General features: G+C 43.7%; 1 protein-coding gene across 5 annotated transcripts; it reads right to left on the bottom strand.

Annotated features, from left to right (window-relative positions):
• Positions 1–2,945: 2,945 nt before the first annotated feature.
• Positions 2,946–9,758, bottom strand: LOC113961875 (centromere protein P-like). 5 transcript variants are annotated; one of them, XM_027672573.1, is made up of 6 exons: positions 9,621–9,758; positions 8,211–8,280; positions 7,539–7,719; positions 6,569–6,726; positions 6,158–6,246; positions 2,946–3,038 (listed from the first exon to the last, which is right to left on the bottom strand). In XM_027672573.1, exons 3-6 carry the CDS (start codon positions 7,673–7,675, stop codon positions 2,946–2,948), a joined length of 477 nt encoding a protein of 158 aa, XP_027528374.1. In that variant the 5' UTR covers positions 7,676–7,719; positions 8,211–8,280; positions 9,621–9,758. The 5 variants fall into 5 exon arrangements, with proteins under 5 accessions (XP_027528374.1, XP_027528373.1, XP_027528375.1 ...); XM_027672572.1 differs by having other exon boundaries at positions 7,539–7,711; XM_027672574.1 differs by having other exon boundaries at positions 7,539–7,711; positions 8,211–8,276.
• Positions 9,759–15,367: the final 5,609 nt, after the last annotated feature.

Here is a 15,367-nt window from a genome sequence, read left to right as displayed (position 1 = left end):
AAGAGAAATGTTCAGAGCTAATATGCTCTTCTGGCAGATTTGCAAATCTTCAAGTCCATGACTTGACCTTTCTCAAGCCGAATTTCTCATGCTGAATTCAACTACAACAAATGCTAAATACCAAGAAAATGAGGTATAAAATAATAAAGTGCTAATAGAATGGACGTTAAAGACTTTTTTTCCAAAGAATTTAGCATTACAAAGTGTCATCAGATTTAAAAAAAAATCCAGTAGGAGCAGAAAACACCCATTTCCAACACCAACATCCATGTTACAGAGAAGTCATCCAAAACCACCTAAAAGCATATTCAGGCAGAGAGTACCTGTATCAGTTTAAAATCACAGGCCCTTCCTCCAAACACCCTTTCACTTTCACAAAGTATCACCAACTAAACACAAAAGCACACAAGACATTTAACTGTTCTAAAAGTATTTAAGCCTCCTTTAATATGTTCCTTCAACTATTTTAAGAGAGGAAATCTATTTTAACCTGCTGAAGAATGCAAGACTTCCTGCACTAACACATAAAACCAAGGCAAGACTCAAAGCTGTGGCAAGAATTCCTGCTTCCCTTTATTTCCCAGATACCTTGCCCACGCAGCATTTAATACAGTGCAGACATTTCCCAAATCCTTCACTCTGACTTAGGGTCTAACTAAAAAGAAGGAGCAGTTTTCATACTGCCTAAAAAGCCCTATTTGACTAACGAATCCGTGCAAAGATTAACTCACCCAACAATTAACGGGCTGCCAAGTCCAAAAAAACATAGGAAAAAAATGACTAACAATAGTTTTCTTACATATTGTAGTTCTCAAAAATAAAGTGTAACATAAGTGATAACTGGTGAAAGGGGACACAAGTAAAATCCAAAACTAGACAACTAGATGTTGTGATTCCATTTGCATACATCTCTTATTGCCACAAAAATTTTAAAGAAATTATGTAAAAATAGAAGATGTGCCATTTTTATATATAGATGTACTGTTTATACCTGGTTGAAATCAGACTGCTGAATTTTGCTTCCTTTAAGAAGTGTTCTAGCATTCCCTTGTTTTCTTCCAAAGCAGGAAGGGCCTGGGAATTACAACTGAATGCCAAGTTTTTAACTCTGGTGCTCTTAAAGACCCTTTTCTCTCACGCATTATGAAAAAAAATGAAGCCAAAAAAAATTATAAAACTGAGAAGGAAAAAAATCCAGGCCAGGAGACAAAACAGAACAGAGCTAGACAATGGATTTGGCAAGACAGGGCTGAGGAAGCAAAAGAAGAAAAACAAAGCGGGAGGGAGGCTGAAAAGAAGGAACAATACAGAGGGAGACCAGATTTAGCTGGTCAAGAATGGAGGGAAAGGGAGGGAAGAGGTAGGAATCAGGATTCTAAGAGCAGCTGGTTCTAAGGGTGAGCTGGGAAAAGCCTGAAACTGGACATGAGGGGATTACAACTGAAACAAGAACAAGCAAGGGGAGTGAGAAAATGGCCATAAAGGGAGATGCCAGGCAGAACCAGCCCATGGAACAGTGGGGTGCTGTCAAAGCAGGCCCTGTCAGCATCAGCCCCACCTATTTACTGCCTTAGGTTGGCAACAGACACTGTGACGTTGCAGGACAAGTCAAATAGGAAAACTGAGTGTTGAAGGAGTTGTGGGGGGACAAGGTTGGGTCACTCCCCACCCTCCAGCTCCTTTTTCAACCAAGTGACCCCGTTGATCCCGTTGGCCACGGGGCTTCAAGAGTCGACAGACACAAGGTGGGATGTGCAAGGAGAGGCTCGGGAGAAAGTACTTCTCGATTTACTGACATCTTTTATCATTCCTGGAAACTTGTGTGCCCTCATGAATGCTGGTGCAATGTGGAAAAGGACCAGGGTGGTGAAGGGACAGGGACAGGACAGCAGAGCTCCAGCCAGGATGAAGTAAAGTCTGCCACCACTGCAACACATTCCTTCCCAGTGTGACTGTTAAGTTCCAATACACTTCTGCTGTCACAAAAAACTCATAAATAAACCAGGGCAATTCCCTCTTCTAAATCCCTGAGAGCAGTCAGCTACTCTTCTCAGTTATACCACTCACTACCTTTAGTAGGTTCATATGGAAATTTCCAAGTCTCTGAGTAAAAAAATTCACTTTTCAGAACAGACTACTGAAGCCTGAGGTAACTCAACAGACCCTTCTCTTCACTCTTTTGGCCTTCCCTCTCCCTCCTCAAAAAATAACATAAAACAAAAGAAATCACTTCAAGAACAGGAGGAAGTCAATTAGCCAGTAATAATAGATTTGTTCCCAGAAGAGCTTGCTAGCAGAATTCAGTGGAATACTGCACACAAGTAATTTGATCATTACTCATGTTACCACAAGAAGTTGATATACTCCAGAAAATAATGAAAAAATAACATTCATTCATAAGCTTAAGTTTTAGCATGTAAATTTTCTTCAGCTATTGCACAAATACTCCATTCCGGGTTTTTAAACTACATTCTATGGTTTTCAAATATCAGTGAAATAAATCCTGATACAAAGAGAAATGGACTGGTGAGCTGAGAGAACCAGAAACAGGCAAATACTAGAGAGGGGTTCTGGATATGCACTTGATTACTCACCCACACTGCACATCTGCAGCTCACAGACAGATCTGAGTAACAGCTCACACAACATTAAAATGCAATAGCTGAGATTACATTGTTATACCTTTCCCTGAACCAAACAATTTCCAACAGCTATAAAACATATTAGAATCCAAAACCTCTTTCTGTTTAATATGAATTTAAAATCTTTTCAGGCCTTAACAAATTATATGCATTTCATCTTCTCTCCAGGATACAGACAAGGGACTGGAAGGGTTCAGGCTGGGCTAAGGGTACATGGCATAGCAAAGACACAAATGTACAGGAAAACTCAGTACTGCATTTAATATCCCACACAAGGACTTCCCTTGAGCAAACAATTCCAGCTTACCTTGACACAAACTTGCTTATACCAGAATCTTCTCCAGATTCCATTATAATGTTGAGATCAGTAATAACAGAAGACACCTTCTCTTTGCTCTAGGTTGGAGAAGTAACAACACAGTATTTTAGAAATTCCTCTAGCAAGGAGAAAAATATATGTCTATTTGCATATAAAGTAGAAGCATTTGCATATACTTTTTTCCAAGTGCTACAATTCTTAAAATAGCATTTTTTTTAACTACAGCTTGTGTGTGTGGACAGTTTCCTTCATTTCAACAGTAGCAGTATTATCCACACAACAAGGCTTTTGGAATAACACCTGAACTTGTCAGCATAGAGAATATATACGTATAAAAGAATGTTCATCTACTTCCTTTCACGTCAAGTCTACTTCTTAAAGATTCTTCTCATTTTCCAACACAACCCCTAGCTGCCACATATAACAGAAAAATCAAATATAAGGTTTGATCTGTCAGTTTTCCTTTGTATTATTTTATTTTAAAGCCTATAGTTTTGCCTCAAATTCCTGTCCCTTTTTACAATAATAACTGCTACTCAGGAATGTGTGCATAATAATAAGACCAAAATTATTCTACATTAAAATATCTGACAACCTGTTAAAAGGGACAAAAGAAGGTCAGAGGATAGAAATAAAGCCACAAATGAAATCAATGTTGTTTTTCTGTGCATTCTTGAACACACCAGAGTAATGGATTAGATAACAGTCAATGAAAAAGCTTAAAATCAGGGTTTGAAGAACACAGCAAATGCTTCACTTGAAACTGGAGACTTGCTACTTTTTTTTTCTTATACCCCAGTCACTACAAGCAAATGGGAATGGCAACAGAGGAAACCAGCCAAGCTGGAGTTAAAAGCACACAGATCTCAGCAATCTGCACTGGCTGGACAGCAGTGCTGCCAACACTGCCAGCACTAAAGATGGGAAAAGCAAACCAAGGCACTACAAAGATTAGTGGATTGACTAAGTAACACTAGGAAAAATCATTTTAGGGTTAGAGCAGAAGGTTCAGCACGTGCAGGGAGTGGCAGAGAAGCTGCCAGCAGCCACCAGCTGATGTGCTGCCTTCGGGAGGAACTGGATTCCCAAGGAGTGGGTCACTAGCACACCAAAATGTCACCTTGGGGCCAAACAAAAAGGTTTAAAAGGAAAGCTCTTGCCAAGAAAGCAACTCTTCCTGAATCATTGCTTCCTCAAGAGGCTTACACTTGTTCTGGCACATTTTCAAGCTCATTGTTCGTGTCTTCTCCTAATCCTATGGAGCTGAGTTAACTGTACTGTAACTTCACTACCAGAACAAACAGCTACAGCTAACTGTGTGAAAAAAACTGTTCTTGACCTTCTGCTGCAAACCAAGGTATCTGTTACCTGCTGGGCACTTCCCAAAACCAGCTGTCACCTTCTATTTCTCACCACAGGTAACACCTGTGCACTACCTTGCTCGTGCTGATGTCAGGGCAGGTTATTCTGAATACCGTGTTAATGCCACCTCTTACAAAACAGGCTTCTTTTATATGCAAGAAGCCAGAGGTACAAAAAAATTAAAGCTGAACCACCAGGTCTTAATCTGGCCTGAAGTCACAGTTTTCCTGAAAGTTATGGAGGTGGACTCCTGCATCCTCAGGATGTACTGACTTCACTGCAGGGTGACCTGCACAGCGTATGAAGGCTGTGGCACAACCACGGTGCCATTCCTTTTACACCACAGGAACAGCCAGCTGGAACTAGGCAAAATCTCTGATTGCAGTTGTCGGCAACCTAATCATGAGATAAGCTTTTGCACTATAAAGGAATGGAAAAGAGTAATTTTTTATCATATAAATTACAAAAAGGCACACCTTAAAAATAGCATCCTTAAGCTTAAATTTTTTAATTCTATCAGAATCTATTTGGTTTAAAGATTCCTAACCAAATGAAAATACAGAATTGGGCACAATGGTAGTCTTTTGCAACTCTAAGCAAACCATTCTGTTATAATTTGTTCAACAGCTAGAACACACTATGATAGAGTCTCAGAATAGTTTGGGTTGGAAGGGACCTGAAAGATCATCTGGTTCCAACACCCTGCTGTGGGCAGGGACACCTTCCACTAGCCCAGGTTGCTCCAAGCCCTGTCCAACCTGGCCTGGAACACTTCCAGGGATGGAGCAGCCACAGCTTCTCTGGGCAACCTGTGCCAGGATAATTCAGTCAATGGTAAAACTTCCATCACATTCAAGTTCATCTGCAATCACAAGAACTCAAATGAAGGGACAGAAAGTGCCCTTCTTGACTTGGCTACATAACACCAAAAATAAACCCCCAAACTTGTGTATTGTGGCCCAGTTAAAAACTGTACTCTTCATTGGTGCCTGCTGAAGCAATTTACCATTTTCCACAACATTTCCATCACCCACACCACACAAATGCACAAAACAGTGGCAATCCAAACTTCAGGTAAACTGATACAACTTAATATGCAATGCAGAGGGGGTAAGTCAGAGCTGGCCATGTACTTGTACAAAAGAAAAACAATTCATCAAAAAATTAACTCAAAATTATACTTTTTCAAGTGGGTTTTAAACAATATCTCTACACCTGGTATTGCCCATCTCCCTCTGGTGATCTCAGCGCTCAAGTAGCCCCAACTGCAGGCATTAGGCAGCCGAGTGCTGCCACACGGTGGTGCAATGGCTTTAAGCATCACCAACGCCGTTATCAGGAAATTTAACACCCTATTCCTCCTCTGAGCTCCACCGACACCACAAGATGTCATCGTCCTGCAGGAGACGCAGCTGAGAGAGGAACAAACATCTCACCGGGCCTCATGACTGGTGCAGGATGTTTCTATGCTCAAAGCTAAGTTTTATACAAGCAAATGGTAAAGTGGCATCTCAAGGACTGCAAGTTTCAAGTCACATATGGACTTCAGAGGCTGAAGAACAACCTCTGTCAGCTGAAGTCCTGCAGTTTCAAGCGATGCAATCCACGTGTGACTATTAAATACTCAATTTCCAAATTCATAATATGGCTTTTCTTAAGATTAGGAATGGCATCTTTACATAACAAGGCAGTTTACTGTCAGTCCAATCTATACTATCGGTTCAATCACGTTAACTCTAAAAAAACCCCAGCACTGACATTTGTCCATTTGAAGTTTTGTTTTTTTTGCTTGGTAGTTGCCTTTTTTTTTTTTTAAATATACACTGATCCTTACTTGCACTTCAAGAAGCTGGAATTCCAGTTGAAAAGACAGGGAGTGACAATTCCCGGACAACCTGTGCTTCTGCACTGTTCTGTCTCTAGCTGTTATAAAACAACAGTTAACAAAACAATCAATTACGATTCTACTCAACAATTGCTGCATTTCTTCCCAACTGATACCAGCCATCATATAAAGAATTACACATGTTAAAAGAAACACAACAGGTTTCCCAGGAGTCCGTCACTTTCCCACTACGCAAAGCACAATATTTACTCAAACTGTTTTGTCAATAAAGAAAATCTCATTGTATTTCAAAATAATTGTCTCTCTGCTAACACTGGAAGTAGAATTACAACACAGGTTTGCAGATGTAATGAACTGCACCAATATTCTCAGTACTGAAAAGGGTACAAAACTCCTTACTTTTTTCCATTGTTTTCTTGGAATGACTTGTGAACTGAAAACCAGTAAGTTTCATCAAAAAGGACAGATCTGTTTCTAGATTTTCAAGCTGAGCTTTCAGGTCTGACGGAGATTCATGTCCCTTAGATTCTCCCTGCGTTTCTCTTTGGAATGATTTTCTAGAATGGAAAAAGAAAAAAATAAAAAAAATCAAAAGGGCAAAAGAGCTGGACGTAAGAAGGGGTTTTGTCCCACCAGTACAGTAAAATCACTAAATAAGAGACACCCGAAATGTGATCTGATGGTTTCCAGATCAAGATCAGTTTTCAAGGAGTCAAATCTCAGTTGGATTATATTGCTGGGAACAGCAAACTACTCAGATTTACACAAACACTTTCTGTTCACTGCCAGGTAGACACAGCCTTTATTACAAGTCTGGAGGTGCGAGTGTCCATTTCAAGGAACATCCAACAAAAATGAGCTAAGATGCCTTTACTCATCTAAATGACTTATTTTATCCATGGATTATATATTTACTATGAAATATCAGTTAAATAATGGAATTTAAAAGCCACAACGTGGCACTTCTTTAGCACATCACGAGTCACACCTCTGCATGGCCCCAACCTCTCTCTTTTTTTCCCTTTTTCCCAAATAAACACCCCCTGAGCTGTTTGACAGGGCACAATGGAAACGTGGCCTTTGCAGTCAACAGCTCTGCAGGGCCCACACAGTAACACCCCTGACATCGTGCTCGGACTGCCTTTTAAAGGACAAAGAAAGCAAAACCCTAAAAATCCACAAACCACCAACAGAAGACAGCAAAAATAGATCAGATATTTAGTATTTTCATTTTTTTCCTATATAGCCCATTTTCTAAACAAGATCAGCACTGTAAAAATAAGCTTTTGCCTCTGCGTTAGGACTTTCCTTATCCCAAACAATTCTGACACAGAAATACCATTAATGCAATGTGTGAAAAAAGGCATACATTGACTTCAATATCTCCTCCTCAGAAAAAAAGGTGGATTCTCGCAGGATATCTTCGTACTTTTCTGTCAAGAGTTTTATTTCTTCTTCCAGTGCCTGGATTTCATCTTCATAAACTTGATAAACGTTGTTGTCCATTTCTCAGAATCAGTGTTACTCCACAAAACAAAATAACTATATTTCTCAGGAACAAACAAACACAGAATTAATTTTTTAAAAATGCAAATGTAACATTAGGCAATTGTTTCTCCTACCTCTCTCCTTAAAATGAGACAAATTAATTGGATATTATCAGTTTTGAAAACTGAAAAACTGGTACATACCGGTTTTAAACATCCCAGGTAGCTCTGACACCTACAGGAATTTATATCTCCGTAAAGAATTCTGTTTGCTATGGAAGATTAAACTAATATTTGAACCTTGATCCTTAGGAAACAAATTTGACAGGAGTTCTGTCGCCAGCTTGAAAACAGAATAAAGCTTGCAGTAAAACTGTCCTTAACACTACAGTGCCCTGTCATCAACTTAACACCTACTTAAACCCCAGAGAGTCCACCCAAGCTGATGTTACAGGAGCAGAAAAGTCACTTGTTCCATAATTCTGAATGTAACGAACCTTCCTACAAAACACCACTCACTCAGCTAAAAGCATCACGAACAGGAGAAATCGTACCTTCGGCAAACCCGTGAATACAGGCAGCTCCCAGATATCAGCAGGGACGGGACAAAGAACTAATCTCTGACTTCACACAGAAAAAGAAAAAAAAGAAGGAGAGTTTTCTTCAAAACACATATTAGCTTTGAAAAAAAAGTGTAATTTTGTTGCATTGATTCCTCAAAGAATTAATTAAATCCAATCAAAGCCAAAATAATTTTAAGACACAGATCACTGCACAGCCTCCAAAGACAAAGTTAAATGAGGAATCTAATGGGGTCAAAGGCTTTAAGGATCTTTTTAACTAATCATGACTTGATCCAGGAGCAGATGCAGCTGGTTTAAATTTGCTGTAATAGAACAACAAACTGCTCTACAGGTAAAACCCAGTCCTAATCAGATTTAAAACCAGGATCCAGCTGCGACCAATTCAGCCAACACTCAGCTGGTGAGATGAGGCACAGCTGTCCCTGACACAGCAGCATGATCTGCCTTTTGATTAAACACCAGGAAAGAGGCACAAACTGAAACCACGTTTCACAAATAATTCAAAATAAATAAACCTCAGTTTTCAGGGAAAATAATAATAACCTGACATCCAGCCCAGATCTGACACATTCAGAGGACTGTAGAGGATATTATGCAAGCTTAACACTGAGGGAGTAATATTTTCAACCAGGAAAAAAACCTAAGTTGACTTCATGTGTTTTTAAACCATCCCTATTGTACCTGCAAGATCCACACTTACATTGTTCAATAGAAAGGGATGAGGGGGGAATAGGATTTTGTTGGTTTATTTCATAAGAAACAGCATCTGAATAAGACTTATAAGAAAATAACATTAAAACATGTTTTGCACCAAAAACGCCGTGAGTAAATAAAGACTATGCAATTAAAGAATCGCCAAGATTGTACCTAATCATGACTGACCCTGACATTTTGAAGCAATTTGATGCATTAAATGCCAACATGCAAGAAATAGAAGTTCTCAACTTTTAACGCACCCTATTAGTTTGGGGGGATTTTTATTTTAACTGGATACAGTGAGGAAAGTTATGGTCATAATAAAGAGCACGACGGGGAAAAAAGAAAAATATTTCAGCAGCCAGAACTTTACCCCAGGTTTGCTGACCCCTCTTTTAACAGCAATAACAGGACACACAAACTGCTTCAGCTACTTGAACCCAAGGCTTTCGCCAGACTGCAGAAGACTCAAAGACTAGTTATGACCGCAAAGAGCTTTAACTCCAGAAAACAAATACCCATTACTTAATTATTTTTAAGTCGATAAACACTTCGACAAACAGGAAAACACCTCTCCTCACCCTAAGCATACGCACGTATATCACACGTGTGGATATATCGCATAAATGTGTATATTTACGCATGCTTGTACATTGACAGTACATATTCCACATTTCTATATACCCGCTCGGCTCTGAGAGAGGTCGGCAGGACTCGGCGCTCAGGGAGCGGAGAAAGGAGGACTCGGACCCGGACTCGGACTCCGATTCGGACTCCGACCCGGACCCGGCTGTGCGGGGGGAGCGGAGCCCTCAGACCCGGACCCGGACCCGGACCCGGCTGTGCGGGAGGAGCGGAGCCCTCAGACCCGGACCCGGACTCGGCTGTGAGGGAGGAGCGGAGCCCCCGGACCCGGACTCGGCTGTGCGGGGGGAGCGGAGCCCTCAGACCCGGACCCGGACTCGGCTGTGCGGGGGGAGCGGAGCCCTCAGACCCGGACCCGGACTCGGCTGTGCGGGGGGAGCGGAGCCCTCAGACCCGGACCCGGACTCGGCTGTGAGGGAGGAGCGGAGCCCCCGGACCCGGACTCGGCTCTGAGGGGGCGCGAGCACCACCCGGACCCGGCGCGCGCTGCCCGCGCCTTTCGAACCGCGCGCCCGGGCGCTACCACAGCTGCTCCCCGAGCGGGGGGCGGGGCACCGGCCGCGCCTTCCTTCCCGCTCCTTCTGAAAGGACGGAGCCGCTGGAGGCACAGTTTCAGAGTCCCGTATTAGAGACAAAAGGCAAAAACGTTACTTTGAGAGCCGTTCGCTTGTTTAGGTTAATTTCCGCTCGCGTATTTGCGGAAAACGCCCCTGGCTTTTCCTCCCGGTTGGTTACGCCCAAAGCGGCCGCAGTCAGAGGGCCTGGCCCGTGTGTCCCCACCATAACTTGACCGGCCGGAAACATGAAGCTTGTCAGAATGCGGCTGCCCGGGGAGGCGGAACCCTTTTTTCCCGCGTGAGAGGCGCTGGGGGGAAGGTAAATTGAGTGGCGCCGCGAGCAGCGCGCATGGCAGCGCTGGGGCAGCGCGGGGGGAGCCCGCGGGGGCGGCGGGGCCGGGACTGGGACCCCTCGGGCGGGGCATCCATACAATTTCCATTTAGATGCTACCCTCCTTTCAATTATTATTTCTAATATTGCATTTTCTCAAATCCTACATTTCACAGGGCAAAAAAGAACTTGTCTTTAACTCCATTTATAAAATGGCTAACATAGAAAAAGAAAGTCAAATAACTTTCAGAAATAGAGCAACAGTAAATGTCAGTACAACAGTATACTTCGACCCCATATTCCAGAACTGCATGATGCTGTTCTTTAACAGCAACCAGCAGAGCCTTCATGTAATATGATAAGGTCTGAGATAAAAGAATCAAGGTACTTTTAGAAGTTATGTTCCGTGCAAACACCTACCTAAACCGGTAGCAAATATGTTTTCCCTGACACACTCTGCTCCCATTTAGAGGCCTGTAAATCTGGCACATTTAACATGAAGATAAAGTCTGTTGTGATGCTGGGCAGAAGAAAACACACTTAAAACCTCACACTGCCACAGCTATAAAGCAACATGCCAAGAGACCCCTTATTTGTCACGGCAGCACTACAGTTAACAATTAGCATTTACCAACTCACAATCTTTGATTTTGGCAAAGTAGAAAATCAATCTGATCTAAACCCAGTCTTCAACATCCTTCTAACTTCTTCCATCCAACAGATGAACAGAAAAAACAGTAGTTACTCTTTATAAAAACCTTGTACTGTTATTGATGATAAAAAGTCACAAGCACAGTGAGTATTTGAAAAATAGGAAATGTTTCTTACCATACTAACTACAAAGCTTTGTGCTGTGTCCCTTGAGCACGTTCCATTGGAGCACACGTGTGTAAGGCAATATTTCGTGGCTCCTGTTTTTTCAGGAATGCTTTGCCTTAGCAACTCTGTGTATTATGGATAAACAGTGCCACTAGTGCCTTGTGCTCAGCACAGAGAGGGTAATGTATGTATGCTTCCCACAGTTCCCTCCCAAAATCAGAATGCCCAGGAACCTGAGAAGAGGAGAAAATGCAAGCATGGAAAACACATCTGTTAGATGTGCAATGGCTTCATAAACTAACTGCTCTGTCTTTCTGCAAGTGCTTTTCCACTCCAACGTTTCACTGTGGGGGAACCAGTATCTAGTTCACCCATTAGCCCTCCTGAACACCTCCCCCAGTCCCCTCTCTGGGGCTGCTCTCGTGACACACAGACTCATGTAGAGATTTGGGAACAGCATGCCTACAATGCTCCATGCTGCAGTGTCCTGGAGCAGGCAGCCATCCACCCTGATCCAGGGACTCAAAGCAGCCATGCAAGTGTGGAGCTCTGGAGAAACCAATTCTACCACTAACCAAGCACCAGATTTTGGTAGCAAAACATCCTTGCTTCATGTTTGCTCTGGTATTTAGTTTCAGAATATTATTGAGTGGTTTTAAGAAGAAAATAGATTTGTAAACTAAGAACTAAACGTGTCTTAAAATCTTGTTTATTTCATCAGTAACAGCAAGATCTAACAAGCACCAAACAGCTTAATGAGCTTATTTACAGCAGAATCAGGAAATACAGAAGCAAAGCCTGATCTGGTTCACAACTCAGTGTCTCCATTAGCAATTCAGTAGAAGCACCAGCCACAAGAGGTTATTGTAAAAAATCAAGGAAGAGAAATAATTGCATGTAGTTATTTAATCCAACTGTCTCCATTTCTTCCTTTAGCCTCAAAAGAATGGGAATATATTTTGCCTTTTCCCATTTTTGGAAGGTATTTCATAGTTATAAGAGTTACTTTTTGAGAGACTCTGTCACATCTATGGTTTACACCCTCCAAAAAGTGAATCCAAGATCTCAGGATCCCCCACCAGCCCCCAGGATGCTCTTGGCTGAGAGCCACCTGTAGTGGCCTCCAAGGGACCCAGAGCTTGTTTCTTTTCTGCAAGCACTGTTATCACCTGCCTGGTGCTACAGCCTCTAAGAGGCCATGACTGAAGGGGTATGAACCAGAGTCCTGATGTCCGCCCTGCTCCCTGTGGAAGCACTGAATGAGGTGTGGATGAGACCCCCAGGGTCAGTATGAACTGTGCTATGTACCCTCTGCCACAAGACAGGGCTGGATGATGTGAGGAGCTAGAGAGTCCCAGTGGAAAGGAAGGAAGGACGTTTTAGTGTCCCCAGCAGTGCCCTAGTGTCCAGGGGAGCCTCTGCACCAGCCACAGAGGGGGGCAGAGTGGGAGAGGGTGTTGTTTGGTACATGGGTGCTCCTGTCATCTGGCCACCACTACCTCCATGTGCCCTGTCCCACACCACTGTGGGCACAGCAGTGTGCTGGCCCCTCTGCCCAGCATCCCACTGCCAGCTTGCAGCAGTTGGAGGTGAAAGCATGGGGTGGGAGGCTGGTCCAGCTAGGAGGAAGAAGTGGGTATGGCAGCACACGCAGGGCATGGCACAGACAGGGTAGGGATGCATGGGTGAGCTTGGAGAAGGATTTCCATGTGGGCAGACAGATTTTTCAGCACAGGGGACGGCAGGAGCCCAGCAACAAAACTGCAGCAGGCAGAAAGAAAAAAAAAAAAGAAAAAAATAAAAAGCATCTTCTGTCTGGCCACTTTTCCAGGCCGTTTTTTTTCCTCCTCCTCCTCTCTCCTAGTGGGGGGTGCTGGGCAGCTGCAGCTGTAGGGAGTCAAGAAAAAAAAAAAGGAGTAAAAACAGTTCCTAGCTGCTTTTCCCTCCCCCTCCCCCGGGTGGAGGGGGGCCGCAGCCTCAACAGCTGAGGCAGCAGGGAGATAACTTTGGGTTTTGGTAACTTTATTAAGGAAAAAGTGTTTATATAGTGTGTTTGTGTTTTTGGTCAGCAAGCACCAGGTGCTGGGTGCACATAGGCAATTGGATCCCTTCGCACACATGTTACAGTCGGGTTTAGAGAAAGAGTTTAAGAATAGTATTGAATTTGACTTGGAGAGGAAAAAGTTGGACCTTTGAATTGATTGATTAATTTATGCCTATGTTTGGGATCTGATTGTGTTGAAAGCCCTCTTTAGGGGGTTTGTGGTTGTGTTCGTCAAGTTGGCATGGCAAATAGCATCTAATTTGTGGAATCCAACAGCCCCCAGGAGCTGGTTTCTCCTTTGAGGGAGCAGGGCCTCTTCCAGACGCAACTGTGCCTTCCAAAAAGGTTGGATTTTTAAGAGCAGGCTTTGTAGAGAGAAGTCAATTAGAGAATTAACTGCAGCACTGCTTGGGATGCAGTCAAGAAGCTTTGTTTTCACGATGGTTGTGAAAAATTAGTTGTTGTGACTCTTTTGTACGTTATGCCGTGACTTTTCTGAATTAACCTGCGTGGGGCCAGTGATACTCTGTCCCCTGAGGGTGCTAGTGGATATGGGTTTTTATGGCCCTGGTGGGGGCAGTGAGACAGCAGCTGCCAGCCTTAAAATCACTGTGAGTTTAAGTTCCTGAAAGTTTGGGAGCCATGGTAATTTAGGTTCCCGCGGTGGGCATGTGTGAGCTGGGGTCACAAACAGACACCTCAAGTAGATATTAAGTTGTTAGTATGGGAAGGGGGGCTTTGTTTGTGTTTTGTCTCCCACAGGACCCTGCTGGCTTCCAGCATGTTTGATGGAACCTTATTATAAGCCCTGAGCTACTCCCAGGTGCCTGCAGTGCTTTGGGGAGGGGCAGGACAATGCCCCACTTCTGCTTGGAAACATTCAAGATGAGGAAAAGCCACTTCCCTTCTCTCTCTCTGAGCCAGAACCAAAGCAGTCCTGTAGGACAACACGGACTATGCACGGAAGACCCGAGTCAGTGGGGGGAAAACCCCTAAACAAACCAAACCACCCCAAATTTCAAGATAAAAACATGCTGCTTTCTTAACAGGAGCACACCAAACTCATTGAAGCCAGACAGGAAATAACAAACCAAAAAAAAAAGACCCCAAAAGATGCTTTGCACTGATACACTCTCTGGCTGATCATTCCAAAGGAAATTCTCCACAGATTAGAAGAAGTACCAATCATTTGTCCTCTGTTGAAAATTAATGGCTTGAGGGGCTGGACATGTCCAGTGAGGGTTCAGGTTCTGGTGGGTCGTTTATGGCTGATCCTGACCGGCCCAGGCCAAACCCAACCACCCCCATCGCTGCTCCATCCCTAACCCGGGGGCAACATTCATACAGTTTGGAAATACTCCCCTGCCCTGCTACTCCATCCTTCCTTACACATCCAGTGCCTAGGGAGCAAATGCCAACAGGCAGGAGGAGAGAAACGTGTCCCTCTGACTTACCCCACCCCACGGGCAGCACCAGGAGCCCCCAGCGCCGGCCGGCGGGGCTGCAGCCTCTTGCCTTTGGCTGCTCACACCCCAGGGCACTTGGCAGAGCTGGGCTGGATTCAGGGCTTTGTCCTGGCCTGGAAGAGAGGAGAACAAGACAATTAAGTGCACTGGGGAAGTCAAAGGCTCCTGCCCTTCACCCTTCTGTTCAATTGCTCATTAGAGAGTTTTAGCCATGAAAAATCCAGGGGGGACTCCAAATAAAATGGGACCTTCTCCAGCGTTTTTATTCTTATCTGTTTCAGGCATTAAAAGGAGGTTCACCTTTCTTACTGCATTCCTTGGCCAATCTGAACAGAACCCTTTTCATTCCAAAGCCCCCTTGGGAGTTAGTCAATCCTCTGCCATTGGACTTTGGACAAAGGAAGAGACACCTGGGATGCTGGACCCCAGGAAATCAGGGAAAGAAACCTGACAGGGAAAGGTTTCAAGGCACTCCAGAACTCAGAAATATGTTCATGCCTTGCCAGGCCACCCCAATTCTGTGCCACCCACCTGAGCTGGGCAGGTGAGGCCAAGGCTCCCCTTCCTCC

The sequence above is a fragment of the Neopelma chrysocephalum genome, unplaced genomic scaffold (genome assembly GCF_003984885.1).
Source record: "Neopelma chrysocephalum unplaced genomic scaffold, ASM398488v2 Primary Assembly neopelma1_97417, whole genome shotgun sequence".
Taxonomy (NCBI): domain Eukaryota; kingdom Metazoa; phylum Chordata; class Aves; order Passeriformes; family Pipridae; genus Neopelma; species Neopelma chrysocephalum.
This window is presented reverse-complemented; position numbering and strand designations above follow the sequence as displayed.